This window comes from Ursus maritimus, unplaced genomic scaffold, assembly GCF_017311325.1.
Source record: "Ursus maritimus isolate PB19 unplaced genomic scaffold, ASM1731132v1 scaffold_22, whole genome shotgun sequence".
Taxonomy (NCBI): domain Eukaryota; kingdom Metazoa; phylum Chordata; class Mammalia; order Carnivora; family Ursidae; genus Ursus; species Ursus maritimus.
This window is the reverse complement of record NW_024424675.1, coordinates 36,003,739-36,031,259: the sequence shown is the minus strand read 5'-3', so window position 1 is coordinate 36,031,259 and position 27,521 is coordinate 36,003,739. Positions and strand designations below refer to the sequence as shown.

The following is a 27,521-nucleotide window of genomic DNA, read 5'->3' as shown; positions in this document are numbered from 1 at the left end:
TACCTCCACTAAAATAAATGATTGAGGCATCAGAGGTACAAAACTGGTCAATGAACCCAGAGCATAAATGCCTATAATGGTAGAAAGAAAAAGCGACACATCAAAAGGGAGCGTAAAACATAACAGCACGTGGTGTCACAACAGTGGGAGTGGGGGAGTGAGGACCTCCAACAAGCTGCTCCTCCGTAAGACAAACAAACAAAAAACTACCCAAACCAGCTCTTTCAGGACTGAACTCCGGAAATTAGCAAAGGCTGGTAAAATGTTTATTCAAGAAAAATGGCTCAATCTTGGTATAGACAGAGACTATTACGGTGTTTTAGGTTGGCCTATTTCCATTACTGTCTTCCCCGTTCCACAGGAATGTTGAAAACTAACAGCTTTGAAGTCGCAGTAACTGTGAAACCAGCAACCTAGCTCCATATGAAAGAACAGAACAGTCCTGAAATTCCCCCCAGAACACCAGTCTCAGAACTGACATTACATGACCTGCCTGGCAGTACCCTGAAAACCCCCATTTCCAGGATTTGTCTTTGACTCAGACCTCATTTGGTGCAGCCCTGTCCCTGGGGCTTTTGTTAAAAGCAATCTGTAGTAACGACCTGAGGTGGCAGTCACAGCTGGGGAAAAACAAGGACCTGGCCAAAAACCTAAAAGGAAAAGCTGGGAATGAGACATCCACGGGAGGCTCTATTTTATTTTATTTTTTTAAAGAGTTTATTTATTTACTTCAAAAAAGAGAAGAGGGAGAGAGCGCACAGAGGGAGAGGGAGAAGCAGACTCCCTGCTGAGCAGAGAGCCTGATGTGGGACTTGACCCAAGGGCCATGAGATCATGACCTGAGCCGAAGGCAGACACTTAACCGACTATGCCACCCAGCTGCCCCAACCACAGGAGGCTTTAAAACGCTCCACCATAGGCCTGGTGTAAACTTCTATGGCAACAGCACAGAGGAGAGGGCAGAGAATGGAGCTACATAGGAGCCAAGATGTTTCACACCACACAAATTAAGTGGACAGTAATTCAGAGTCGAATGTTAAAAGTTAAGATGTTATTAATCATGATCCCCAAGGCAATCAGTAAGAAAAACACTGAAAAATTACAGTAAAAGAAACAAGGAAAGTAAAATGATACACTAGAAAATTTCTTAACACCTAAGAAGGCACTGATAATGAAGGAATGGGGGAACAAAAACGACATAACACATATTTATAAAAAGAGAAAAAGAGCAGATCTAAATTTCACCCATCAACAATTAAATTATAATTAAATGTAAATAGATAAAACACTTTCATCCAAAAGAAGAGATTGGGGGAATGGACTAAAATAAACATGATCCAACCATCTGCTGTCTGAAGTGACTCACTTTATTTTTACTTCTTTTATTTTACTATTATTGTTTTTTTAAAGTAAGCCCTATGCCCAACGTGGGGCTTGAACTCATAACTCTGAGAGAAGAGTCGCATGCTCTACCAACTGAGCCAGCCAGCTGCCCCGGAGAGACTCGCTTTAGATTAGAAGACACAAACAGGTTGAAAGTAAAAGAATAAAAAAGACATAGCATATGAAAAAGCAACCAGAAGAGAAATGGAATGGCTGCACCAATATAAGACAAGAGATTGAAAAAATCATTACTAGAGACAAAGAACATTTTATAATATAAAAGGTTTAATCTGTCAAGAAAACATAAAAACATATATGCATCTAACAACAAGGCCCCCAAATCATAAGGCAGAACAGATAAAACTGAAAGGTAGAAATGGACAACTCAACACTGCCCAGGATCAGCATATCTATATAGACAGAATGAAGATTAGTGGCTATCGGGACTGGCAGGGGAGGCAATGGGGAGTGACTGATAATGATAAGCACAGGCTGATGGAAATGCGATGAAATTTGATAGCGGAATAGCTTCTCGGCCTTCTGGCTAAGACCAAATGTGAAATTTAATAGTGGTGATGACCACACAAGTCTGAATATACTAAAACCCACTGAATTGTATACAGACATTTTAAAGATTATTTATTTGAGAAAGCGTGCGTGAGCAGAGGGAGGGGCAGAAGGTGAGGTAGAGGGAAAGAATCTCAAGCAGACTCCCTGCAGAGTGTGATCTCATGACCCTGAGATCATGACCTGAGCTAAAATCAAGAGTGGGACACTTAACTGACTGAGCCACGCAGGTGCCTCCTGAATTCTACATTTTAAAAGAATAAGTCTTATGGTATGTGAATTATATCTCAATTAAAAAAAATGTAATGGTGCACAAAATGATGCTGGGAAGACTACTATTGTCCATGATCCAGCTAAGGCAGAGAAACAGAGAAGAAATAAGTGTGGTTAATGGAAGAATAAACACTTTGAACTTTTAGCCTAAACCTACTGAAAAATGTGAGGAAAACCCATCAAAACTATGTTACAGACAGTATCTCTGTTGGAGAGAAGCAGGGAAGCATCAGGAACAAGGTAATCAACATACCTTGTTAAAGAGTTTAAACTACTAAGAGGATTGTTCTGAGAACAATACAAATTATGCCCCAAATTCTATACTGCTATCATCTCAACACTGTATTTAATACTATGGGACAGGTCATTAACCACATGAACAGCAGTGTACATGACTATTCAAGGGTACTTTTCAGGAGTTTGTTCATTTTAGAAAATTCATATTTTAAATACTGCTATCTAATGAATGTCTTCGAGTAAGAATACCTATATTTCTCATGGATGTTTAATTTCAAGTAAACAGGTATCATGGAAAGGTTCTAAGAAAAAAGAAATGCAAACTATGTGGCCACCTCTCACTCATAGATAGGCTTTATATCTTAAACCCTTCTTGAAATTTTTAAACAAGTAATTTCTGCTAAGGAAACGAGGTAATCTAAAACATCAGCACAAGCAAAAACTCTTGTTTTTAAAAAGGTCACGAATTCAAACGAACATGAAGGTTATTAGTAGCTGTGGATCGCGTGTGCTACTTCTTAGTTCGAGCGATCTAGAGCTCACAACACTTACAAGAGTCAAAAAGATTAGGAATCCATTAGTACACACAGAGGATGTGCCAAGCTACTGGACAGTCCAGCTTCACTGCAGAACAAAATCATTACCTGTCTACAGCTACAACCACACTCTGTGAGCTGGTCTCACCAACCGATTCCTGGAAGCTGGCCATCTGTCTTTTATCCACTCCACCACTCACCAAATTACCTGAAACACAACGCGCAAAATCAACATTGCTTCTAAAACAGTCGAGTATTTAGAACAAAGCATTCTGTGGCATCAATACGCAGAGACAAGTCACATAAGAGAATGGTTTGCAGGCAAAACAAAACAAAAACACCCTCAACTGATGACAGAATAAAATTAAACGTAGGTTTTGGCATTCGGCGTTTAAAATCCGTTCTTATTCTTAAAACACAAGCTCCCTTGCTTGTACCAACCACCTTCCTTTCTTAAGTCTTTCACATTTTTATAGTATTGAATGCCTACATTTAGGAGAACGAATACAAAGTTAAGCAGCACTAACTTAGAGCTCCTGGAAGACGGTACGGCTTATACCTCTCAACGTCCGGCGTGCTTTCCCAGATTTCTCTCCAGCCATCCCTGCGTGTGCCCTAGAAGCGGGTGCTATTACAGCCTCCCCCTTCCATACACTCTGTGCTTTTAACTGTACCCTGTCCTATTCCGATCAGTGTACGTGGGACCTAGGAGCCTGCCCTCTGCCCTGAGACAGCCTGGGTTTGAAACCTGCCCCTGCTATTTCTTGCTGTGTGGTCTCGCTCGAGTCACTTCACCCCAGCGTCACCTTCCTCATTTATGGGATGAGGATGGTAACAGTGCCAATCTCACTGTATTGTTAAGAGAATTAAATGAGTTAAAATGCATAAACCGAGTTTTTAGAATGTGGTCCAGCACATTTGTTTGCCTTATTTACTGTTAGATACCGACGGAAGCCTCTCGATTCAATGAGAAACCATTCTACTTTCAGGAGAATGAACGTGGAAAGAGAAGTTGAATCTACTTTTCAAAATCGAGAGATACACATACCCATTCCTCTAACACTAGGTACTAAAGCTGTAGCCTTTCTAAAGCCAATGGCTTCTACCCCCAATACACTAGTATGCATAGAAAGAAAAGTAATGCACCCTGCTGATTTTGATAAAATAGGCATTTACTCAACAGTTTAATCACAGGTAAGAGAGCCAAAGCAGCACTTCCACTTCCATTAATAGACATACTGTCAGCGGGCACACAAGGAAGAGCTGGTTTACGTGACAGTCCTGCTGAGATAAGAGGCGTTTCATTCTGGTTAACTTGTGACTCCGTGACGGCCAGCCGTGGGGCCTGGTGTCTTACCAAGGCCAAGGCCCATGAACTCTTCTCCCGCCAACGTATGGCTCTTCAGGCTCCCTTCTCTTTCACGCCCAGATCCAGACAGATAGCGGGTTTTCACACCGGTTCCTATCAGCTGAGCGAGCTCCAGCTGGCTGATGCATTTCAAGATCTAATGAAAAGAAGGTGTGAAGAAGTGAGTTTCCATTTCCGGCCTGAAAAGGTCACTGCAATCTTAGTCATTCGAGAGCTCTTTGAAATACACAGCTTTTCAGGTGAGAATGAAATCTGAGGGTCTTAGGGTGGTTTTCCTAGTCCTGGTGAGGCAACCCACTGACTACAGACCTGGAAGAGAGACATCACTATTTTTTTTTTCCAAACTGTTAAAAGTAAAAGAGAAAATGACCAAAAGAAAAGGTGGTACAAGGGAGTTATGCCATATAGATGTTTAATTATGCAAATGTGATAAGCACTCGAGAAAGAGAGAAAAAGCTCTTTGGAGCAGGGAATCCCACCCACCGTGCTACCCAGCAAGTGGGCCATCTGGGCTGACTTAGCCCCCCTCACCTCCTTTCTACTCTACCCCTCAGACACAAAACACTAGCCTCCCTGCTGCTCCGATAACTTGACATGTCTCGTCCTACCCCCAAAGCCTTTGTACTTGCTGCTCCTTATGCCTAGAACGTATTCCTTATGCTCTTCCCCATGGCTCACTCCCAGCTTAGATTCTCGGCTCAGACACGTGTCCCTCAGAGACCTCCCTTGACTGCCCTGAGACTGCACACCACCTTCTCTACCACCATCCCCTGGTCACACTTTTCTTCCCCTTAGCCTTTACCACTTTTTGGCATTATGCCATGTATTTGCTTGTCCTCTGCCTTAAGTACCCACAGGGCATTAATGCTGTCTTGTTCGCTGCTGAATCCCCAGCACCTAAAATAGCTGGTGATTATTATCCAGATAACTGAATGAATGAGAACATGCCCTGGAATGGGTGTGCAGTCGGAAAAAAGACTGCAGGTTCTGGCCCCACGGGGTGGTTCTGGGGTGGACAAGACCCACCTGCACGCAAGCCTTCTCTCGACTGGAGCTTATCTGAAGAAACCGAAATGGGTCTCGACTTCTACTGGAGGAAAAACTGGCCGCCAGAAACTTATCGAGGGACAGCACAGAGTTCTCCGGGTAAACCCTTCCTCAGGGATTTTCATGGGAACTTCTAACTAAAGCTGAGTTTTGCCCTTCATGTTGACTTTATGATCCAATCTCAGAGTATGGAGTCCACTACACCACTGAGCACTGCTTGGTATTGTTACTTATAAACTTCCTGTTGACTGAGAAAGGTACTTAATTCTACCAGAAAGAGCCATCCCCTGATTGCTCCACATACAATGATACTACTAAATTATTATCAGTAAACTATTATTAACTCCCTCCCTTTTCCAGAAGCTGAGGAGGGCCAGAGTCTCAAGTATGTCAACAACTTGTGGCCGAGGACTTCTTGGCTCCAGCCTGATTTCTCAAGGTTTCTGACCATCAAATAGGTGGTGATTCATTTTAACATTCCCAGGTGCTGTTATATACCCGGCAACCAGGAGGAACCCCACGGAGATCAGCCTCCTACGTTAAAAAAAGTTCTAGGGGCGCCTGGGTGGCTCAGTCATTAAGCGTCTGCCTTCAGCTCAGGGCGTGATCCTGGAATCCTGGGATTGAGCCCCACATCGGGCTCCCTGCTCCGCTGGGAGCCTGCTTCTTCCTCTCCCACTCCCCTGCTTGTGTTCCCTCTCTCGCTGGCTGTCTCTATCTCTGTCAAATAAATAAAATCTTAAAAAAAAAAAAAGTTCTATAAGAGAAAGCAGCTACTTATTCACTACATATTGTGACTCCTCAGGAAACAGGAAATTACTTCTTAAAAACAAAGCAAAGCAAAAACAACAACAAAATGGCTCCTGGCTGGCTTAGCTGGTGGAGAATGTGACTCTTGATCTTGGTATCCTGAGTTTGAGCCCCACCCTGGGCACAGAGATAAAGAACAAAAACCAAAACCCAACCAACCAGCCCTCCCTACCCTCACCCCCTACAACTCCATCTTTTCTAATAAGGAAAACTCCAGCGTTGCGATGGAGAAAGGAAAGGCTGGGTGAAAGGGGACAAAGGTACATGCCATGATGAGCGGGGGGGGGAGGCTAACACGTACTGAGCCCTCACCACCTGCCAAATGCAGTTCTGAGCCCTGCACAAGACCTCCCTTCACCTCATGGCAACCCCACGAAGGTGCGGCCTGGGAATGAAGGGACGTGCACGCCACACAGGTAGGCAGAGCTGCACACCTACACCAGACCCCGGCAGTCCAGCTCCGGGCCCTCCCCCTTAAGGACTTGACCCCGTGGGGGAGGAGGCAGCCATGTCCCCTCTAGGTGCCCACGGTCCCCGCCACTCTGCACACTCACCTCTACTCTTTCAGTTTTCTCCCTAAAGCAAGAAGCAATATGTGCGGACACCAGAGAAATCAGGTAATGTAATTTAAGGGAAAAAAGCAGAAAAGAAATCGCCTGCATAATGCTATCACTCAGGATGTTAACACTTTTATCCTTTTCAGATACGATCAGGAGAGAGATCAGGCCCCCAGCGTTTTCTAAATCTACACACTGACATGCACGCCCAGGAGCACAAGGGCTTGGGGCAGCGCGCTCACGTGGAAGGAAAGCTGCTGCAGGAGCACTCCTGCGAACAGGAGCTGCTGGGGAGGGGGCGCTCCGTGACGCGGCGCATCTGAACGCACCCACCACAGCCCCAGAAGCTTTCAGAGACGTGAGGTCATTTGTGGATAAAGGAAAGCCCAGAGTTAAATCGAGGCTTGACTCTAGTTCCAGAACTGGACTGACCAAAGAGAGAAGACGGACACTGAGTCAGAGGAGTGCTGGGAGTCCTCCTAACTAAGCAAAGGCATTTACCAGGCTTTCAAAGGAAACGCACCTCGTGCCAGGAATTCCCAAGGTAGTTGCCATCGGTGTGCGCCACTGTAATGAGTGTCTTTATGGTGTCGATGTTTTTCTGCTTCATTTCTGTAATGCTGGAGCTGGCCGTCAGAAGGGAGAAGCGAGCAAGAGCCTGAACGTAGGCATCTCGCTCCAGCTGCAACGGAAGTTCAAGCAAGAGAGTGAGCTGAGATTCTACCCTTAGCGTGCCCATCTGCACATCCACGGGACTGTGTGTGCACCGGGCTCCTGATACCTTCGGTACACACATCACCTAACAGGCTTCAGACACATCAATATGCCAGTTATTCCGTGCTGGCGTCCTCCTGCTACTGAACATCCCTGTGTGCCACATGGCCGAGAGCCGGCTCTCTCCTTTGCCACTGACCTCACACTTAAGTTCTATGTTCCGTTCCCTCTGGAGGGAGTAGGAGAAGAATCTGATGAATGCTAAGACTGCCACACACACTCTAGTTTCTGCAACAATCTTGCAAGGTAGGCCTATTTTCTCAGCTCTACAGAAGAGGAGACCAAGAGTGTCTTAGAGAGGAGTTAGCTGGGCAACGTCACGGGGCTAGAGAAGCAGCAGGGCTAGGTTCTGCAACCCAGACTGTCTGATGTCGAAGCCTGAGGTCTTCGTACAGAAGAAAATGTCTAACTGCAAAATACATGGGAATAGAAGATTTGAGTTTTTCAAAATAAATGGGGGCATCACTTACTTAGGAAGTGATGCATGGGGCTGACAGCCTCCTAATTTCCTAAGAGTTTGAGAATTGTATTTTGTTGAGTTGCTTGAATTTTTCTAGATTCAAAGGTTTACAGACATACTCATTTTGTAGTAAACTATTTCCCCCAGAGAAGACTTGGAAACGAAGGACATTATAATAAAAACTGAACTTAAAAGGAGGAGTAATATTTTAGCACTAGGGCAGGCAAATTAGGTAGATGGATAGGAAGTCTGTTTTGTCAAATCCAATCAAGTAGCTTAGACCCCACCTACTCACTAAAGAAGGTTACAATCCAAATCTCCAATTTTCCCCCTGAGACTGTCGTCAGCACAAGTCTGCGGGCTTCCTCTCTGCAGGCATGAGTAGGTAGCTTGAGATATTTTTGGCTAATTGGAATTGTCTGATAGTTTCTAAGTTTTGCCAAATCTGAAAGAACACAGCCCACCAGCATCTCTGGAGCCTTGCTCACTTCCACCCACCTGCATTCCAAAGATGCAGGCAATCCGGATTGCACACCGGATGCCCTCCAAACACAGTGAGGCTACCTCCGTATCATCACAGTTCTGCAGCCCGATGCTGTAGGCTGCCAACAGTGGCGTCCACACCAGCTGGAAGGAAGCGAGGTTTCCATCATGTCTAGAGTTTCAGCATGGGAACAGCTTAGAGGCCACACTGTGAGTTATGAGCAGAGCCAGGATGCCAAGTTCACTGCTAGTTTGATTTCAATCTACTCTATTCACAATATAAAATGGTTCCTCCTCAACTGGGGTCAAAGGTGTCACTACAGATATGCTCCTTACTAAATGCACAGTTCAAAAGGAAGGACGAGAAGTACGTGGCTAGCGCGCCACCACCACGTCTACCTGTGCTCGTGGCAGACATCGCTCATCACCTGGAGAGCCCGCTGCCTGCGCCGTCTATTCAGGGCACAAGAACCCTTCTCCGCACAGTGCAGCAGGCAGGCAGTGCCAATCAGAGGCTGGCATGCAAAATAAAACCTACACGCAACTCATACTCTATGAGCTTAGTTTCTTGAAAGGTTCCTAATTCCTTTCGACTTTACTTTTCCTCCAATTTTCCTGTGAATTCCCTGGAAATAAAGGGTCACAAAAATCTAGAACTGATGAACTAACAGGATATTGACAGCTACTATAAAAACACCTTAGAGAAAAATTATGCGTTAGGTATATAAGGCATGTATCTTTTCTAGAATTTTAAAAACAGAGAGACTTCAGGATATTGTCTTTTACTTCCAACTAATTTCACCTGGTAAACTAACCCTGAGGCCATGGAGGTGAAAAGTCAAAATAAAATGGTCTCTTTTGTCTGAATAATTCTTTTTCTTTTCTTTTTTTTGCCTGAATAATTCTTAATTCATTCAGTCCCCCAGTACCCCCAATAGCAACCCTGTATTTATCCCCATTTTACAGATGATGAACACAGAGAGGGACTCAGTAAGCTGACCAAGGTCACAGAGCTACACAGTGGCAAAGGCAGGATTCAAACCAGCCATTCTGACCAAGGAGCCCACACCTGTGGCCGGCGATGGCACATCCCCTGCATCATCAAAGGGCCTCTGGGAAGGACTCACTTGAGTTACTGTGCACCCAGACCTGGCCTTTCCTCTCGTCCACCTCTTCATTACAGAGTCACTGGTTAGCTTCTAGCTGGCCACCTGCAGAATCAGGCCGAGCCAGGGCCTGGCTTCTCAGGATACTCACTTTGAACATTGGCCGGACGTGGTCCAGGTGAGTGGCACTTGTGAACGGAGCCTTGGCATGGCTCACAGCCTCCATCAGAGCTTTGGCCGTTCTAGCCATTTGTTCCATCTCCAGGTTGTACAGGAGCCGTCTCTGTTTTTCACTAGCTACGCCTACAAAGAAATGAGAGTCTCACAGTAGCTGCTGACACCGTCTGAGCGCTCGCTATGGGCTAGGCACAGTTTTAAAAGATTTACAACGGTTAAGTCACAAATCCTCCTGAGCACCTCCACGAGTGTGCTCCGAATATTACCATTTTCCTGAAGGGGGAAATGAGGCACAGAGAGGCTCAGCACCTTGCCCAGGGACATCGGCCAGTACGTAGTGGAGGTGGGCCTTGACCCCGGCCGGTGTGGCTCTGCAGCCCGTGCTCTCAATCTCTACGCTCTGCGGAAGCCGAGAGTGTCACAGGCCTTCCCTCACAGAATTCTCAGCAAGGCTGGCACAATCACCGCTGGCGTTAAAGCAGTTTTAAGGAACATTGTGTGGGCTAATTTAGCTTTCAGATTACTCATTTTAAATTCCTTCTTGTGGCTAATCACAAATCTAGCAAGAAGATGGGTATGAGAGAATCAACATAATCACAATAACTGATTTAAACACATTTACTATTCAGGTATCTAGACAGGCAAATTAAATTTATCATCAGGGAACTTAATCACGCAATCCAATACACTTGAAAATTAGAATTAATAGAAATAATTTGTCATTAGACCTTACTCTGCTTAGTAGATTTGGTTGCGATCGTATGCTCTTTTGTTTCTTTCATGGCAATTTTCTTGCCTTCTATTTCTTCATAGATGCTTGAGAGATATTCTTCCGGGAGATCTTTACTATCATTGATACCCCGATTCATTTTAATGTATTGTTCTTTTGTCATTTTATTTTTTACCTGAAATTACAAAAAATTAAAAGCCATTTAGAAAACATCCAATGGCCCAAATAAAACTCCTTATTTAGCTACTACAATATATAAATCATTAAAATATTTTACCTGAGGGCTGTGCAAGTCGGTGGTTAGCATGATAATTGAGTACGCTAGGACATACGCAGTGTCGGCACTAGCAAACAGGGTTTGCCTGGAAGAGAAGGTTTCAGATGTAAGAGCACACACAGAGAAGAGGCTAATGGAGACACGCTGCACTGAAAGCAGGCCGACTGTTTCAAGTGAGGCCAAACTAGTCATGCTTTTATCACCATCGAATAATAACTAATGACCTTGAGTGTAGAAACAGCTAATTAAGAAATTGTGTCAGGTTTTAGGTTTCTTTCAATAAAGCACTTTTATTTTTTTTTTTAAGATTATTTATTTATTTATTTGACAAAGACAGCCAGCGAGAGAGGGAACACAAGCAGGGGGAGTGGGAGAGGAAGAAGCAGGCTCCTAGTGGAGGAGCCTGACGTGGGGCTCGATCCCAGAACGCTGGGATCACGCCCTGAGCCGAAGGCAGACGCTTAACGACTGCGCCACCCAGGCGCCCCTGAATAAAGCACTTTTAAGTCAAGTTTTAAAGAAGATTCTTAAGGTGCAGCCAGAACCCCGGATTAGGGTGTGGCAAGCGAGGCACCCAGAGCACAAAATGCAAGGAGACCCTCACTCTGAACATGACAGTGAGGCCCTCTTACAGTCTGCACCCTTGTGCCTCACCTGCCTCATGCTGGTCCTGTTCCTGACAGCATCTACTTTGTGCTAGGCACTGGGAAGCAAGAGGACGAAAACTGCTGTTCAGGGGCGCCTGACTGGCTCAGTCGGTAGGGCGTGTGACTCTTGATCTTGTGTTTGTAGGTTCAAGCCCCATGCTGGCAGCAGATATTAAAACAAAACAAAACAAAACAAAACAAACAAACTTAAAAAAAGAAAACTGCTGTTCAGCTATTAGTTACAGCTTACATTACCCACTGTAATACTGAATAGCAAAATTTGAAGAAAAATATTTATGTTGTTCTACACAACATGCCGGTGAAGTCTGACTTCTTTGCCTTAGACAAGAAAAGACAAAAAATGTGTGGATACACAGCCTCAAAATAGGTGAGGCTAAAGCTACAAAAACTGGTCTGTCCAAATCATCCCCAAAAGGAAAGGCAGAAACTCTGAAGAACCTAACAAAAGGTCTGTATTCTAAGATGAAACAATCTAACATGTTTAGCCATTAAGAGAAACAGACCAAGGTCCACACAGGAGATACGTTCAAAATAAGTAACATCTCTTCTGTCCTCAGGGCAAATTCTAACGTCCACTGGGTTAAAATGACCAGATGCTGCCTCTGTTGACCATGCATCTAATGGGAACAGCTTGCTGTGCACCTGGAGGATTAGAACCAATAAATATGAAAACCAAGTTGACCCGAGAGGCAAACTGTTATCAAAATGTCTCTACTGAACAATTTTCACGTCATGTTCACAGTATATTCGGACATTCTTCACTTTATGCCCAGGGGAAAGAGTGTGAGCTTTTGAGTTAGACAATCCATGTTCAATCCTGCTCTGCTACTTACTAGCTGATTAACTGGGGACAGGTTGCTCAATCTCCTAGAGCCTCAGTTTCCTCTCTAAAAAATGGAGACACTACTCCCACGCTTACCATTAATTAAATGAAATGTATGTAAAACCCATGGCATGGCTGACATACAGGAGACGTGTTTTTGTTTGTTTTTTGTTTTTAAAGATTTATTTTAGAGAGAAACAGAGCATGCACGTGTGCACGCATGAGGGAGGAGGGCCAGAGGGAGAAAGCCTTTTTTTTTTTTTTTTAAAGATTTTATTTATTTGACAGAGAGAGACAGCGAGAGAAGGAACACAAGCAAGGGGAGTGTGAGAGGGAGAAGTAGGCTTCCCGCCGAGCAGGGAGCCCGATGCGGGGCTTGATCCCAGGACCCTGGGATCATGACCTGAGCCGAAGGCAGATGCTTAATGGCTGAGCTACCCAGGCACCCCCAGAGGGAGAAAGTTGTCTTCTGCTTTTTTTTTTTTTTTTAAAGATTTTATTTATTTATTTGACAGAGAGAGACAGCCAGTGAGAGAGGGAACACAAGCAGGGGGAGTGGGAGAGAAAGAAGCAGGCTCCTAGCAGAGCAGTGAGCCCGATGCGGGGCTCGATCCCAGGATCCTAGAATTACACCCTTGGCCGAAGGCAGACGCTTAACGACTGAGCCACCCAGGCGCCCCCGAGAAAGTCTTAAGTAGACTTCCCACTGAGCCTAGAGGCCGACTCGGAACTCGATCTCATGACCCTGAGATCACGACGTGAGCTAAAACCAAGAGTCAGAGACTCGACCTATTGTGCCACCCATGTGCCCCAGGAGATGTTTAATAAAGGTTAGCTCTCTTTTTAATTTCCACTTCCTAGAGAAACATGAACTGCCTACCAAAAGAAGACCTAAGATGAAATCGTGTACTTAGGCGGGTTTTATTAGTTATGCAGCCACTTTTAATAACCTGCCCATCAGTATGTAATCAAAGAAAAGACAAAATTCCTTGCGATCCACCCCATATGTTAAATCAGGGAGCTGTTCTTAATTAGGAAAGAGGTGCCCAAGGGCCTCTTCTCAACTCATAAAATTACTCTTATCAAAACAGCATGGGCTTTAGCTGTGTGAACGTGGGCAAGTTACTTAGCCTCTCTGGTCCTCTATCTCCTTGTCTGCAGAAAGGGGACAGAAACAAAAGCTGTGAGGTCTTATCTGAGATATTCCCTCAGCACAGTATCTGGCACATCGTAACAGAAACTTTGGTTGTTTGGCACAAATTTAGAAAGATTAAACTCAACTCCCAACCAAACTAAGATCAGTGCTCTGAGGCAGGCAAAAAGATGACATGGAAGGGACTTCAACACAGCACTCACCCCTGGTTGCACTCTATGTATCTTGCAGCAAATTTCTCCATTAATCGATCAATCTTCTGGGCTTCCCCAGGTAGACGGAAACCTTCTAGAAACGTCCGCAGGGCTGAGACAAATTCCTTTTCGCAGAAGTCAAGTTGGTCCACGTAGGCATACATCACTTCCTTGTTGAACCTTGTGCTGTCTCCCAGAAAATCACCTACTTGGGTCTGAAACATACACACCCACTCACATCTAGAAACTGTCATATGTGAACCCACAGTAAAACACAATTCAGGGAGAGTGGTGGGGGGGGGGGGCAGAATGCCCTGCTCTCAACACCCAGAACAGGCTGGCCTGCTAGAAAAGCTAGGCGACTCCAAGCCTGCCTGCTGCCTACCCACCCACCCATTCCAGGCTCAGTCTATCCTGTCTCAGACAGAACAGGAGGAGGAGGCACAAGAGACTTAAAGATGAAAGAATGATGGGACACACTCAGGGGGGAGGTTAGCTGCAGACAGGCAGCCAGAAGTTTCTAGCAGCCAAGGGACACTTCAGGTTCTGACACTGTTCCACCAAGTACACAACTACCTCTTGGGAGCTTTTTGCAACACTGGCCAAAGGAATAAGTAGGACTGCTATAAACAGGGGTGTGGACAATAGCCACTGCACTCAGGGTCCGCCACGCTCTAGGTTCAAGCTGATGAAACCCGATAAAACCTACACTCAAGCGTCCAACCCCCAGTCTTACAGAATCAAGGCGCTCCTCCTGGTGCAGGAATTGGGCAATGTCTTCAACTGATGTTCCCAGCATGCCCTGCTCCTGGAGAAACTGGATGCCTCTCTTGGGTTTCTTGTTGAAACTGTTTCAAGAAGAGACAAGACATGGGTTACTTATTTCAAAATCTAGAGGATAAAAAAAGCTGGCATCTGAGGCATGAACAGTCATTGCCTATCAGCTCAGGAAGGTCCTGTGAGTCCTGAGCCTTCTCTGAATTCACCTTTAATTTCTGACCTAGCTACAGCAGAGTCTGATGGCTGTCATCCAACATCTGTTCTCCTCCTCTCCAACAGTAAGAAAGCCCTAGATGTTTAGCTAGGCACACAACCACCTGGAATAAAAACTACATTTTCCTGCCTCCCTTAAAGTACGGCCACGTGATAAAGTTCTGGCCTGTGATATATGAGCAGAAATGGTGTGGGTACTTCTATAGGAAGGATCCTTAAACAAAACTGGCTTGGCTGGGAGGTATATTCTTTTTGCACTTTCCCCTTTATTCCCTAGTATATGTGTGATGGCTGGTGCTCTAGCAGTCACCTTGAACCATGAGGGAACACTGAAGGGGAAAACTGTGTTAAGCATCCAACTCTTGATTTCGGTTCAGGTCACGATCTCAGGGTTGTGAGATCAAGCCCCATGTCAGGCTCTGCGCTGGGTGTGGAGCCTGCTTAAAATTCTCTCTCCCCCTCTGCCCTCCCCACCTAAAAAAAAAAAAGAAAAAAATGATGGTGAAGAGAAAGAGTAAAAGAGCCTGGATCTCTGATGTCCATGAGAGCCAATATAACAGCCCTAGGCTGTCCACGTTGGGATTTCCTTTAACAGTGCTTAAGTACGGCTTCTGTCTCCTGTTAAAGGCAGGCACACTTCACTATGGCTAAATTCAGTGTGCTATTTACCAGGCCCTGCACTGGAGAATGTTATGTGCTGGGGCAAGAGCCGCGCAGGAAGGACACAGATCAGATGCGAGCGAGAGCAGTCTGCAGACAGGCGGCTACAGAAGACTCCCTTGAGGAAGAGAGGTTTCGTCAGACCTGAGGGAGGAAAAAGACCCAGGAGTATTCCAAGCAGAGGGCACAACGGTGAGAAGAGTTCAAGGTGTTTAAGGGACTGAAGTGCACCGTGTGACTTGGGTACTGGCAGGAGATGAGGTCAGTGGCGGTGGGGACGGGATCAGGCTTTGATGAAGAGAGGGAAACCTGGAATGATTTTAGGCGGGGGAGTAATAAGACCAGATTTAAGTTTTTAAAAGAGTAGCTGCTGTGGGGAGAACAGACTGGGGGCGATACAGGGCCAGGGAGAGTGGAAATGAGATCAACACTTCACTTAGTAAGTATTATAACATCAACTTTTAAACCAAACTGAATTTACTAACTTAATCATTCAAAAGTTGGACAGGATAGGAGACTGAGTTTATGTATTTGTGTGTGTGAGAGACTGGAAAGAAACACATTAAGATGTACCAATGCTTGTACTAATGATGGTGTGCTTATGAGAGAATGTCATTTTTCAAAGATACACGGCTGAGGTATTACGGTGGGTGCAAATTACTTTCAAATGGTTCAGAAAAAAATATACATAGATAACGCTAACAAGGCAAGAGTTATTTCTTCCGTATGTTGGAACTATTCAAAAGATATAGTTGGAAAATTGCTACCAATGGTGATTTCCTTTAGATAATAATTTTGTGACTGATTAAACATTCTTGCTTCATGCTTTTATTTTCTAAATTGGTTTAATTTCTTGCATTAGATAAAATAAAAATTAAAAGACCAGGCATCGACTACACAAAGCTATTAAATTTCAATCTCAATCTGCCTCCCCCTCTTCTACTCTCTCACTCACTCACTCACTCTGCCTGGCTCAGTCAGGCTTGGCTGCGAGTGCCAGCACTGGTCTTTGTAACAGGCATTCCCCTAGTGCAGTCAGTCCCCAGGTTCCCAGAGAACACGTGGCTTTGTCAGAGGCCCCAAGAGATTCAGCCAGAGTAGCAGCCATACTCACAGCTCGATGCCGTGTTCGATAATTTCCTTTTGTTGCTTGATGACCTCAAACTGCTCCGGATCATCCTGGACAGCCATCTGGGTCCCCGAGGACACTGTGGACTCCATGGATGTCACACTGCTCCGTCTTGCCATGTCAAGGCCTTTCCCATCCCCCAGTTCCTGATCTGTGGGCCTCTCCTGACCTGCAACGACATAAAAGCAAAGGAAACCAAATCAACACACGGGATACAGACACACCTGAGCTCAGGTCTGGCTCTGTAGTTCCCTTTCCCAGAGCTGTAACAATGACGTTTCTACCCTAAGAGTCGTAAGCATGAAACTTTGATATCGCTCACGTACTTTACTTAAAAATTTATTTTTGTGGAACCTGATGAGCTAATTTCAAAATTCACATAAAAGAACAGAAGTACAAAAACTGTCAAGACACTTGAAGAACAACGAATAGGAAGACCTATCCTAACAGGTATCAAACTCACTCAAGAACTCAAGGCATCTGAAAAGTGTGGTATTGGTGCAAGAACAGACAAATCCATAGAATGGAACAGAAAATTCAGAAACAGACTTACACGGGGAAATCTGGTGAATCATAAAGATGGTGCTTCAAGGTGGTGAGGGGAGGAGAGACGACTAAAAAAATCAGAACAACTGTCTCTCCATTTGGGAAAATGACATCAGAGCGTAACTCACACTATTCCCCCCCACCCCCAATTCCAGATGGATTAAAAAGCAGAAGCTTTAAGGTAGTCAGCAAACTAAAGTGTTTTGCTAGTTCTAAGAAAGCGACACAAGGACGACTTTCCCAACAGCCGTGATGGGAATGGAGGTGGTGATGCAGCAAGCCTTCTCACCGAGGCTGGTCTGGTGGTTGGGATTCACATACAAGTCTTTGCTCCACTCCACCATGCACTTGAGAATGGACACGAGGCACTCCAAACCTTTCTTCCTCAGACTGAGCTCCTGAAGGACAGAAGGGACATGGCACAGAGATTTAACAGATAAACTGAGTGCAGACATCTATGGGACTCTTAGGGAATTCTGTGAGAATACGAGATAATCACTTGATATTCAGTGCTATTGAGCACAGAACCCAAGGAAAAGTTAACAGGTGATTAAGTATTAAGAGTTCATTGCAAAAACCCTGAAAATCTCTAAAGCTGTTCATTACAAACACCCTAGTAGAAAAATAGTAGGAGATGTGTGCTTTCCTAAAAGGAACAGTGTTATCTAGATTTTTTTCTTTTTAAGTAAACTCTATGCCCAACACGGGACTTGAACTCATGACCACCACATCAAGAGTTGCATGTTTTACCTACTGAGCCAGCCGGGTGCCCCAAGTGTTATCTGGATTTTTAAAAGGAAGTTATTTCATTGCTTGTGTAATTTGAAAAACACTTAAGACACTTTCCTTTTTAACAAACCAATAGGGTTGGGGTGCCTGGGTGGCTCAGGTGGTTAAGTGTCCGCCTTCGGCTCAGGTCATGATCCCAGGGTCACTGAGCCCCGCATTGCGCTCCCTGCTCAGCAGACAGCCTGTTTCTCCCTCTCCTGATCCCCTTGCTTTGTGCTCACTCTCTCTTTTTCTGTCAAATAAATAAACAAAACCTTTAAAAATAAATAAATAAACCAATAGGGTTGTGGTGCCTGGGTGCTTCAGTTGGTTAAGCATCCGATGCTTGGTTTCGGCTCAGGTCATGATCTCGGGGTCATGAGACTGAGCCCCACATCAGGCTCAGCACTTAGTACAGAGTCTGCTTGGGATTCTCCCTCCCATTCTCCCTCCCCCTCTATTCCTTCCCTCCCCTCGCACACATGCACACATGCACGCTCTCTCAAATACATAAAATCTTGGGAAAAAATTGCTTAAAATACATAAAAATTAAAAATCAACAGGGTCTTAACCAGTGACCTCCCCCCCCCGCCAAAAAGAGAAAGAACTGTACATCATGCAACAAATGAGTGGTTCTGTACACATTCTTACCCTCTTTTTTTTTTTCTTTTTTTTAAAGATTTTATTTATTTGACAGAGAGAGAGACAGCCCGCGAGAGAAGGAACACAAGCAGGGGGAGTGGGAGAGGAAGAAGCAGGCTCCCAGTGGAGCAGGGAGCCCAATGTGGGGCTTGATCCCAGAACGCTGGGATCACGCCCTGAGCCAAAGGCAGACGCTTAACGACTGAGCCACCCAGGCGCCCCCATCCTTACTCTTCAAACACTCACAAATGCGTTCCATTTTAAGGCTTGCCCTACAAATAAATAAAAATACTAATTTTTTAAAAAGTAGCGTTTCTTAAATAATTGTATGTGAATCACAGACAACCCAAATATATGCAAATATTTTCTACTCAAAACAGTACCTAAGGAGGCACAGATCTCTCTGTGAGTCTAATGACAGCGATGGACCTTCTAGGGAAAATGCCCTTACACCAAAATTCTACACGATTCCAGGCAGCTCACAGACCTTCTGACCAGTTCGTTCAGAGACCTTAGCTTAAAATCCTCTTCTCTGTGTGGGCCCTCCAATGAGGCAATTGGATAAGACACAATTTCCTTTGCCCTACTGGAGCCTAGGATCCTGTTTTCATATAAGCTTTGGAAAGGTGACTGAGAGTGAACTGACTTCCTACAGGTCTCGGCTCAAATGTCACCTTCTCAAAGAAACTACCTTTGTGACCCCATTAAAAATGACAGCACCCTCATTTCCAGCACCCCCTTATCCCTGCTTTAGTCTTTTCTGCAGCTTACTTCTCCACTGTTGGCTTGTAAATGTGACCACAGCAGTTGTGCACATTCACGCGCACTGCGTTTTGTTCCCCTGCTGAATCCCAGCACCAGGGACAGTGCTGGCCTGGCACACCGCGGTGCTCAATAAATGTTTACTGAGATGAACGCACTTTATTATTTTTTTCAAATAAAAATGGGTCCTTAAAAATAAAAATCCACGCTGGCCATGGAGCCTAATACAGGGTTTGAACTCACAACCCCAAGATCAAGACCTGAGCTGAGAGATCAACAGTCAGACACCTAACCAACTGAGCCACCCAGACACCCTGAAACAATGCACCTTAAATATAAATGGGGGGGGGGCACCTGGGTGGCTCAGTCGGTTAAGCGGCTGCCTTCTGCTCAGGTCATAATCCCAGGGTCTTGGGATGGAGCCCTGTGTCAGGCTCCCATGCTCTGCAGGGAGTCTGCCCCTCCCTCTCTCTCTGACCCTTTCCCCCCCAGCTCATGCTCTCGCTGCACTCTTGGAGATGGATAAATTAAAAAATCTTTAAAAATACATATATAGGGGCGCCTGGGTGGCACAGCGGTTAAGCGTCTGCCTTTGGCTCAGGGCGTGATCCCGGCGTTATGGGATCGAGTCCCACATCGGGCTCCTCTGCTGGGAGGCTGCTTCTTCCTCTCCCACTCCCCCCTGCTGTGTTCCCTCTCTTGCTGTCTGTCACATAAATAAATAAAATCTTTAAAAAAATAAATAAAAATACATATATAAATGGGTGTTTTCAGTGTTTTTACCTGTAGAGGTGTCATTCCCAGCTCATGTCCACTTCTTCCCTGAGCGATTTTGGATAAATCATTCACGAGGCGCTCAAAAATGTTAGCGGCATTTAAATCACAGTCGTAGTTGACATAAATATCTACAACACACTGGGCGTCTTGAAAAATAACAAAGAGATATGAGAAATTCTGATACAACAGACACAGCAGTTACGTTTTTTTATTCAATGAGATTCCTTTTTCAAAAATGCTTCCCACTGAATCACTGACTCAGATAGCCAAGCCTCCCTCAGGAAACGTGTGTCAGATGTACCAGAAGTCGGGGGAGGCCCTCTTCTGAGGCCTGCCCCAGCACTAACTGGAATCTTGAGCAGCTCACCTCTCCAAGGCTCACTTCCCTCATAAGAATGGGATAACGATTGCCCGATCCACCTCTCAAGGTTGTTGTCACGTATGGAATTCTATTTGATGACAGACGAGTGGGAGGCTTGGTTGACAGCCACACAATTGTACGGTGATAAGGCAAAACCGAACCGACCTTAGCATCCAACCAAGGGTTGGCAGCGCCAATACCTTGGACTCTGTGACTAACAAAGTGTTCGGTTTGTAGGTGGATTTTGCAGGATTAGGAGGCTTCCCAGGATGTGGGACTTTCTGTGTGGAGACCACAAAGTGCAGGGCAAACCAGACTGAGCTGGTCATCCTCTAAGGGAGAAGTGGAGCCGGACTAGAGGTTAGGTTAGCATTAGCCTTTAAGGTGAGGCTTTCCAAGTGCTGTATTAAAACTCTAAAAGCAGGAGGTAAACAAAGGTCTCAATCTGGATTTTGGAAAAGTATTTCTGGGTAAGTCAACGGATGAGCACCCGCAGAGTAAAAATACCTGCACAGATCCTTGTCAGAGTCTGAATGACCATCCACCTGTGCTCAAAAGAACTTGTTGATGTTTCTAATATGTTCAGGAAAATCTCTTTGAAAAACACCTACATGACATGAAGACAGAGGGGGACACCAATTAATACCATTTAAATTAGGGCTCAAAACCCCCAAAGGCTTTAGGGAACAGGCAGCTCCGACGAGTGAGGTAGCCTGGAGAGAAGTAAGAGAGCAGTGTGCACACACACACTGCTGAGGCACGTCGGAGGCCTGGCCTCCCGTGGGAATGGCTAGCCGGGCGGGACCACTGCGACCTGGAGGACGGAGGCCCCCCTAGAGGAGCACATGCTCCTCAGCAACCAGCGAGAGCTGAGCCTAGTGTTACAATCCCGAGAGAAACCAGAAATCTGGATTTTCATGTAAAATGAAAGGAAAATGACTTCTCAATTTGCCAACTAATTCAGGTTATCTCAAATAATTTAGAGGCTAAACAATGATGTTTAGAGGACTGAGCCCAGCACATGGGCCACTCGATTTAAACTTTTGGTTAAAATGAAGGCATGCAAGATTTGGGGGCAGGAACTTTTAGGAAAAGGTATTCTCTCATTCATTCAAAAAAGTTCTTCTCTGGGGTGTCAGCAAGTAGACCATGTAAGTCTAGTTAACTCTTTGTGTAGAAGCATTATACAAAAAAAAAAAAAAAGAAACAACAAAAAACCAAAACAAAACAAAAAGAACCCCCACAAAAATCATTTTGGACCCCATACCTCTATTTGCATTTTCAAGTGCATTTTGAAGTTTGACAGAAGAGTAAGAAAAATGGCAAGAGAGAGCTCGAAGACATCAGGCACTGAAGAGACACCGTTTTTGGACAACGCCACACAGAGATACTGCTTGATTGCGTTGACGAACATCTCATGAGTCCTGAAGACGGGGCCGGCGTTCTGCAGCACGGACAGGAGCAGCTGCAGGGAAACCACCTTGGAACGCAGCTCGTGGGATCTGGCACAGGAAGGGAAGGACGGGGACAGCGCTAAAAGATTCGATTTTAAATGGTGTGTTTCTTGAGAAGCCCTCGCTCCTCTACCAGCGAGCAGAATTTTCTGAGAGCCAATGAGTTAAGAATTGGCACCTAGATGCCAAGAGCCAGAGGGCAGATGGCATGAGGTGGGTCCTTCTGGGACCTGCAGGCCCATGAGGACAAGAGCAGCCAACTCCTACTATCCTTTTCCTCTCCCTGCCATAAAACAGGGTATTTAGCAGGAACAAAGTAAGTATAAAGCGACTCCAGAGAGCTGGTTCTGCAACTGACCATCACAGCTGTGAGACTAAACCCTGCGTCCTGCTCTGTCTCTGCGCACAAACAGAAACAGTGCTCTTGATCCACCTGCCTCACATTCTCCACCCTCCCCACAAAGCCAGAAAGACAGAAATTGTCCTGAGTCACCTCCTTAATGGTCATCATGTCTCAACAGAAGAGCTGAGGATTATTATTAGAGACTAACAATAAAAGTGACAATAAAACACAAAGTGCAGGGCCCCCCACTCAGGATGCGATTATATCACTTTATGTAACTGATCCTGTATGACGATTTCCCACATCCCATTTTTCAGGGGAGGTTCAGTAAGGCAGATGGCTGTGGAGGGGCTTTCAAGCGAGCCAGGAGTATAAATGCGGCTCTCTGGCCCCAAAGCGCTATCCTCTCTGCAGTAACTGGTTCACTCCGAAGAAAGGTTTGGCTTCTCTGGGTTGCAGCTGGGGCTTAAATCTGTACCCATGGAGCAGAGGTTTTCCACGAGGGCAGGGAAGTGAGGTTTGTCCACATCCCGCCTCTGCCCACCCTGCACCAGATTAAATTCATTAGTCAGGGAAAAAGAGGGTGCACGTTCAATATAATAACTCTTTTTTGCATATAAACCAAGGAAAGCAACACTGGGCAAAATCTTGGTGTGGACACAGAGACAATCCATTATGAAAGAGCTGTAGGGACAGCAGGAGTCTGAAAAGCTGTAAATTCCTGCATTCACACCAACCAAGGGACAGGGCACTGGGGTTTCCTGGAACCCCCAACATCCTCCTGGGTCGTCTGGGTCATACGCGGCCAAGAACTACTGTCTGCTTACTTTGGATCTGGGGGGCCTTCAGCAAGGGGTTTCATGGACAGCTTGCAAAGGGAGCGAAACACCAGGAAGGCGTCCTTCTGCAGGATGTGAGAGAACCTAGCGGCCACTTGATGTCCCTGTGCATCTGATTCCTAGGGTTAGAAAAAAATAAGAGAAAAATCAAGGGGTCAAAACAAAAGAACTCTTTTTCAAATATAAGGAATGTAATTATCTCATGGAAATTTAAAATTCTGTTATTTATTCAATGGGGAAGTGAGGAATGTGGGGGAGGGGACAATATGCCAAAATCAGAGCTATGGGGGAGTCATTTTAGCAATTCTAAAACCTTGTTCCTTGTCCTTCAAAAAGTGGGTATGGATGGCTTAAAATGATAAACGAGCAAACGTTAAACCGTTAAAAATCTAACACAAATACAGCTGACCCTTGAACAACACGGATTTGAACTGCATGGGGCCACTTACACGTGGATTTTTTTCAATAAATACAGTACAGTACTGTAAATGTATTTTCTCTTATGATTTTCTTTTCTCTACTTTACTGTAAGAATACAGTATATAATACATATATGAAATATGTGTTAATCCATTGTTTATACTATTGGTAAGGCCCCGGTCAACAGTAGGCTCTCAGTAGTTAAATTCTGGGGGAGTGAAAAGTGAAATGCAGATTTTCGGCTGCATGGGGAGGGGGAGGTCAGTGCCCCTAGCCCTCGCATTATTTAAGGGTCATGTGTATAAGTAATTATATTAGCTTGGATAGCAGTATTTCTAAGAACACTACTGCAGGATAGATGGGGGAAAAATGATAGGCATTTTAAAATATACTTCTTTAATTAAAAAAGTAAGCTACATTAAAAAAATAAAAATAAATATTTGTAACATATGACAAAGACTAATATGCTTGACATACAAAAAGTTCTTATAATTCATTAAGGAAATACAGAAACCTTCCACCCAATGGAAAAAAAGGCAAAAATACATGAATAAGCAATTCGCTAAGAAATGCAAATGGCAGGTAAACCTAAATAATCTTATTACTAATTATTAAGGCGGGCTCTTTCTCCCATCAGACCAGCAAAATTTGGAATGAAGGCTATTGCCCAGTTTTAATGAGGGAATGGGGAAATGAGCGCTGATAGCCTACAGGTGGGCAGAGACTCGAGCATTACCTTCCCAGCGGGCTAATGTGATGTTAAGGAACGAAAGCCTTAAAGCTTCCAACTCGTGACCCAGCAATATCACTTGGAATTTATCCTAAAGAAAAAATTAAGGATGTGCACAAGATTTATCTATAAGGATGCTCATTATAGAAGTATTTCCTGTGATAAAAAAACTGAAGTAACATAAAAACCTAACAGGGAATTGGTAAAACAGATTATGGCAATCCACAGGACAGAATTTGACATGACCGCTAAGACAATTAGTCAGGTCTGTATGCACTGATGTGGAAAGATGTCCATAAAACAAAGCAAGTCACAGCCTAGCATATTAGGCAAGAGTCCTTCGTACAGATTTGAGTACATCCCTGTAAGTGCATTCTTAATGGAGATGACATAATCCAATGGGGACTGCTACAGACTGAATGCTGTGCCCTCTCCACCTCCACTCACAGGTTGAATCTAATTCCCAAAGTGATGGTTTCTGGAAGTGGGGCTTTTGGGAGGTGATTACATCAAGAGGGAAGAGTCCTTGTGAACGGTATTAGTGTCCTTAAGAAGACAGCCATTTATGAATCAGGAAATAGGCCCTCACCAAACACCAAAACTGCCGATACCTTGATCTCGGACTTCCCAGCCTCCAGAACTTTGAGAGATAAATTGCTATTGTTTATAAGCCACCCAACCTATGGTATTCTGTTACAGCAGCCCAAATAGACTAAGACAGGGACAGGTATTGGTTCTTGGTGGAGGGGTCTCCGGGGGGTGGGGGTGGAAAAAATCTTATTCTTTGTACGTATAGAGCACAGATACGTGTATAATCATAAACAGATACCCAGTTCCAGTCGTTTTAAAATTCATGAAAGGGGGAGGTGCATCAGAAAAAGCAATCTATAAAAAGGCTGGGGGGGGGGGCGCTGCTAATGTGAAAGATTGAGAAACACCAGTGAAAAGGTGCAGAGAGTGGGTTCAGGTGGGATGTTAACATCATATTTCTCCCTGTTTCGCGTGTTTATACATAGCATTTTCAAGAAAACAACAAAGCTATTTAAAAAAAAAATAATGTGGCGACAGATCTATGGGTCTGAAAGGATGTTCATAATATACACTAAGTTTCAAAAGCAGGTTACAAAACAGAAGCATGTCATGTGATTACATTTAAGTGGAAAAATATGAGGAGAGAAAAATCTAGAAGGACATAAAATGTTAACAAGGGCTATCTCTAGGTTAAGGGATTATGGATGACTTTTATTTCCCTATTTTTCCTTCTCTGCATTTTCTTCTTCTTCTATAATGAATGTATAATGAGAGAGAAGAGAAAAGCCCAGAAAATCTCAGTTTTTAAAAGTCCGAATACACAAGGTTTAATAACGATGCTATGTATACCCAACAGCAGCACATTCCAAGAATGGGACCTCCTAATCCAGAGCGTATCAGGCCAGGACTGTGTGACTAACTGAAGAGGGTCAGCTGGTTTTCACTCGTGTCTTCTGCTAGAGACTTAATTCTGCATCTTCTAAAGAAGTAAAACTCCGCACGGGTCTGTATAGGAGGAGGATCCCCAACGTACCAGATTATCCGCCGACGACAAGGACTGCCTGTCGTCTGCTATCCCGTTGGTCTGTGAATTGTCATCAGCTGCTGGGGGAACAGCACATTCCTGGCACTCCAGTTCACCCAGGACCCGCTCGGGTTCTGTCAGGCCGTGCTTTTGTGCTGCTTCTTAAAACACGAGTGCAAAAATCATCACCAAATTAGTACTTATCCCAAAAGGTCTGACACCAGGGAGAAGCTATTCACATCACCTTCCAGCTCCTGCTTTTTCCCCTTTCTCTTTGCCACCGCCTTGGAGACTGACCTAATTTTGAAAAAGGCTTGACCAAAGTGGTGCTTAGGCTTTACAGGTGTCTATTATCCACGCCCCACTCCCCAGAGGTTTCATTCATACTGCAGTCCATGTCAGTGGTGCCTCTAGAGCTGAGCAAGATAGCAGCCCTGCCCATCCCTGTCTACTTCTGGAAAAGGTTAGAAGCAGCCGAACATGAAAAGCACAGATTTTTAAAAAATGTTACCAATACAGGGGTTAGAGCAGAAGAGCCATGTAAATGAAAAGAGTTGGCAGTTATGAGCGAAGACCTCAGTCACACGGGGGAAAAAAAAAAAAAGTAGACCTGAGCTTCCTGGCGGCCATGTGAAAAAGGGAAAGATAAAGAATTAAAATTATTCTATTTTAAAGACATTGCTACCAGAACATACATTCTACATTCTATTAAGTATTTTTATTTAATTCTACATTAAATAAATAATGAAATCTATGAATACAGATTGGCGGTAATCAACAAAAGGATAGGGCTTAGGGGCGCCTGGGTGGCTCAGTCGTTAAGCATCTGCCTTCGGCTCAGGACGTGATCCCAGGGTCCTGGGATCGAGCCCCGCATTGGGCTCCCTGCTCCGCTGAGAGCCTGCTTCTTCCTCTCCCACTGCCCCCGCTTGTGTTCCCTCTCTCGCTGGCTATCTCTCTCTGTCAAATAAATAAATAAAATCTTTAAAAAAAAAAAAAAAAAGGTTGGGCTTAGAGCAGTGAGTCAAACTTCTTTGACTGTGACCCTCAGTAAGAAATACATTTTAAAAATCATGACTCCTGGGATGCCTGGGTGGCTCAGTTGGTTAAGTGTCTGCCTTTGGCTCAGGTCATGATCCCCGCATCCTGGGATCAAGCCCCACATCAGGATCCCTGCTCAGTGTGGAGCCTGCTTCTCCCTCTCCCACTGCTCGTGTTCTCTCTTCGCTATGCCTCTCTGACAGATAAATAAAATCTTAAAAAAAAATCATGACCCAGTATACACGTGCATATGATAACTGAAGAACACGTTTCATGAAATAATGCTTAATGTTACCATGTGTGATGCAGTTTGTATTCTATTTTCATTTTATTCTCTTGCTTAGGAAATGCCAATTGTGGGGCACCTGGATGGCTCAGTTGGTTAAGTGTCTGCCTTGGGCTCAGGTCATGATCCTGGGTCCTGGGATCGAGCCCCAGGCACCCTGCTTAGTGGGGAGCCTACTTCTCCTTCTTCCTCTTCCTTCTGCCCGTCCCCCTGCTTATGCTCTCTCTCAAATAAACAAAATCTTAAAAAAAAAAAAAAAAAAAAAAAAAAAAAGAAATGCTGATTGTAACTCCTTGTTAAATTAATGATTTCTTGACCCGTTAATGGTTTATTGACACTGGAGCTAAGTGTTCAACACATAGCCATTTACCTAAGATTTGGGGGGGGAAAAAAAAAACTCATCCAATAGTCATTCTGACTCTCCGAGTTTAATTCCACTGAAACCACACCATAAAACTGAGGGAGCTATGAATGAAGTCTAACAAAACGAACAAAGCTTCCCTGTGCATCTGATAGCGCTGACGCTGGGACTGTCCCCTTGACACATCAGTGGCTAACCATGAACATTCAACAGCCATGGGCACCACCTCA

The 27,521-nt window shown here is 44.6% G+C and overlaps 1 protein-coding gene across 1 annotated transcript in view; it reads right to left on the bottom strand.

Annotated features, from left to right (window-relative positions):
* The window catches only part of ARFGEF2 (ADP ribosylation factor guanine nucleotide exchange factor 2), an 89,887-nt gene that overhangs the window by 29,710 nt on the left and 32,656 nt on the right, over window positions 1-27,521 (bottom strand). The window contains exons 8-23 of the mRNA XM_040638440.1: window positions 25,613-25,764; window positions 22,887-23,017; window positions 21,530-21,764; window positions 20,770-20,869; window positions 19,908-20,047; window positions 17,242-17,350; window positions 16,392-16,575; window positions 14,361-14,472; window positions 13,634-13,839; window positions 10,787-10,871; window positions 10,513-10,684; window positions 9,754-9,905; window positions 8,512-8,640; window positions 7,303-7,461; window positions 4,354-4,501; window positions 3,105-3,204 (exon numbers count right to left, since the gene is read on the bottom strand). Of these exons, the coding sequence (XP_040494374.1) occupies window positions 3,105-3,204; window positions 4,354-4,501; window positions 7,303-7,461; window positions 8,512-8,640; window positions 9,754-9,905; window positions 10,513-10,684; window positions 10,787-10,871; window positions 13,634-13,839; window positions 14,361-14,472; window positions 16,392-16,575; window positions 17,242-17,350; window positions 19,908-20,047; window positions 20,770-20,869; window positions 21,530-21,764; window positions 22,887-23,017; window positions 25,613-25,764 (2,314 nt within the window). The remainder of the gene's footprint in view (window positions 1-3,104; window positions 3,205-4,353; window positions 4,502-7,302; window positions 7,462-8,511; window positions 8,641-9,753; window positions 9,906-10,512; window positions 10,685-10,786; window positions 10,872-13,633; window positions 13,840-14,360; window positions 14,473-16,391; window positions 16,576-17,241; window positions 17,351-19,907; window positions 20,048-20,769; window positions 20,870-21,529; window positions 21,765-22,886; window positions 23,018-25,612; window positions 25,765-27,521) is intronic.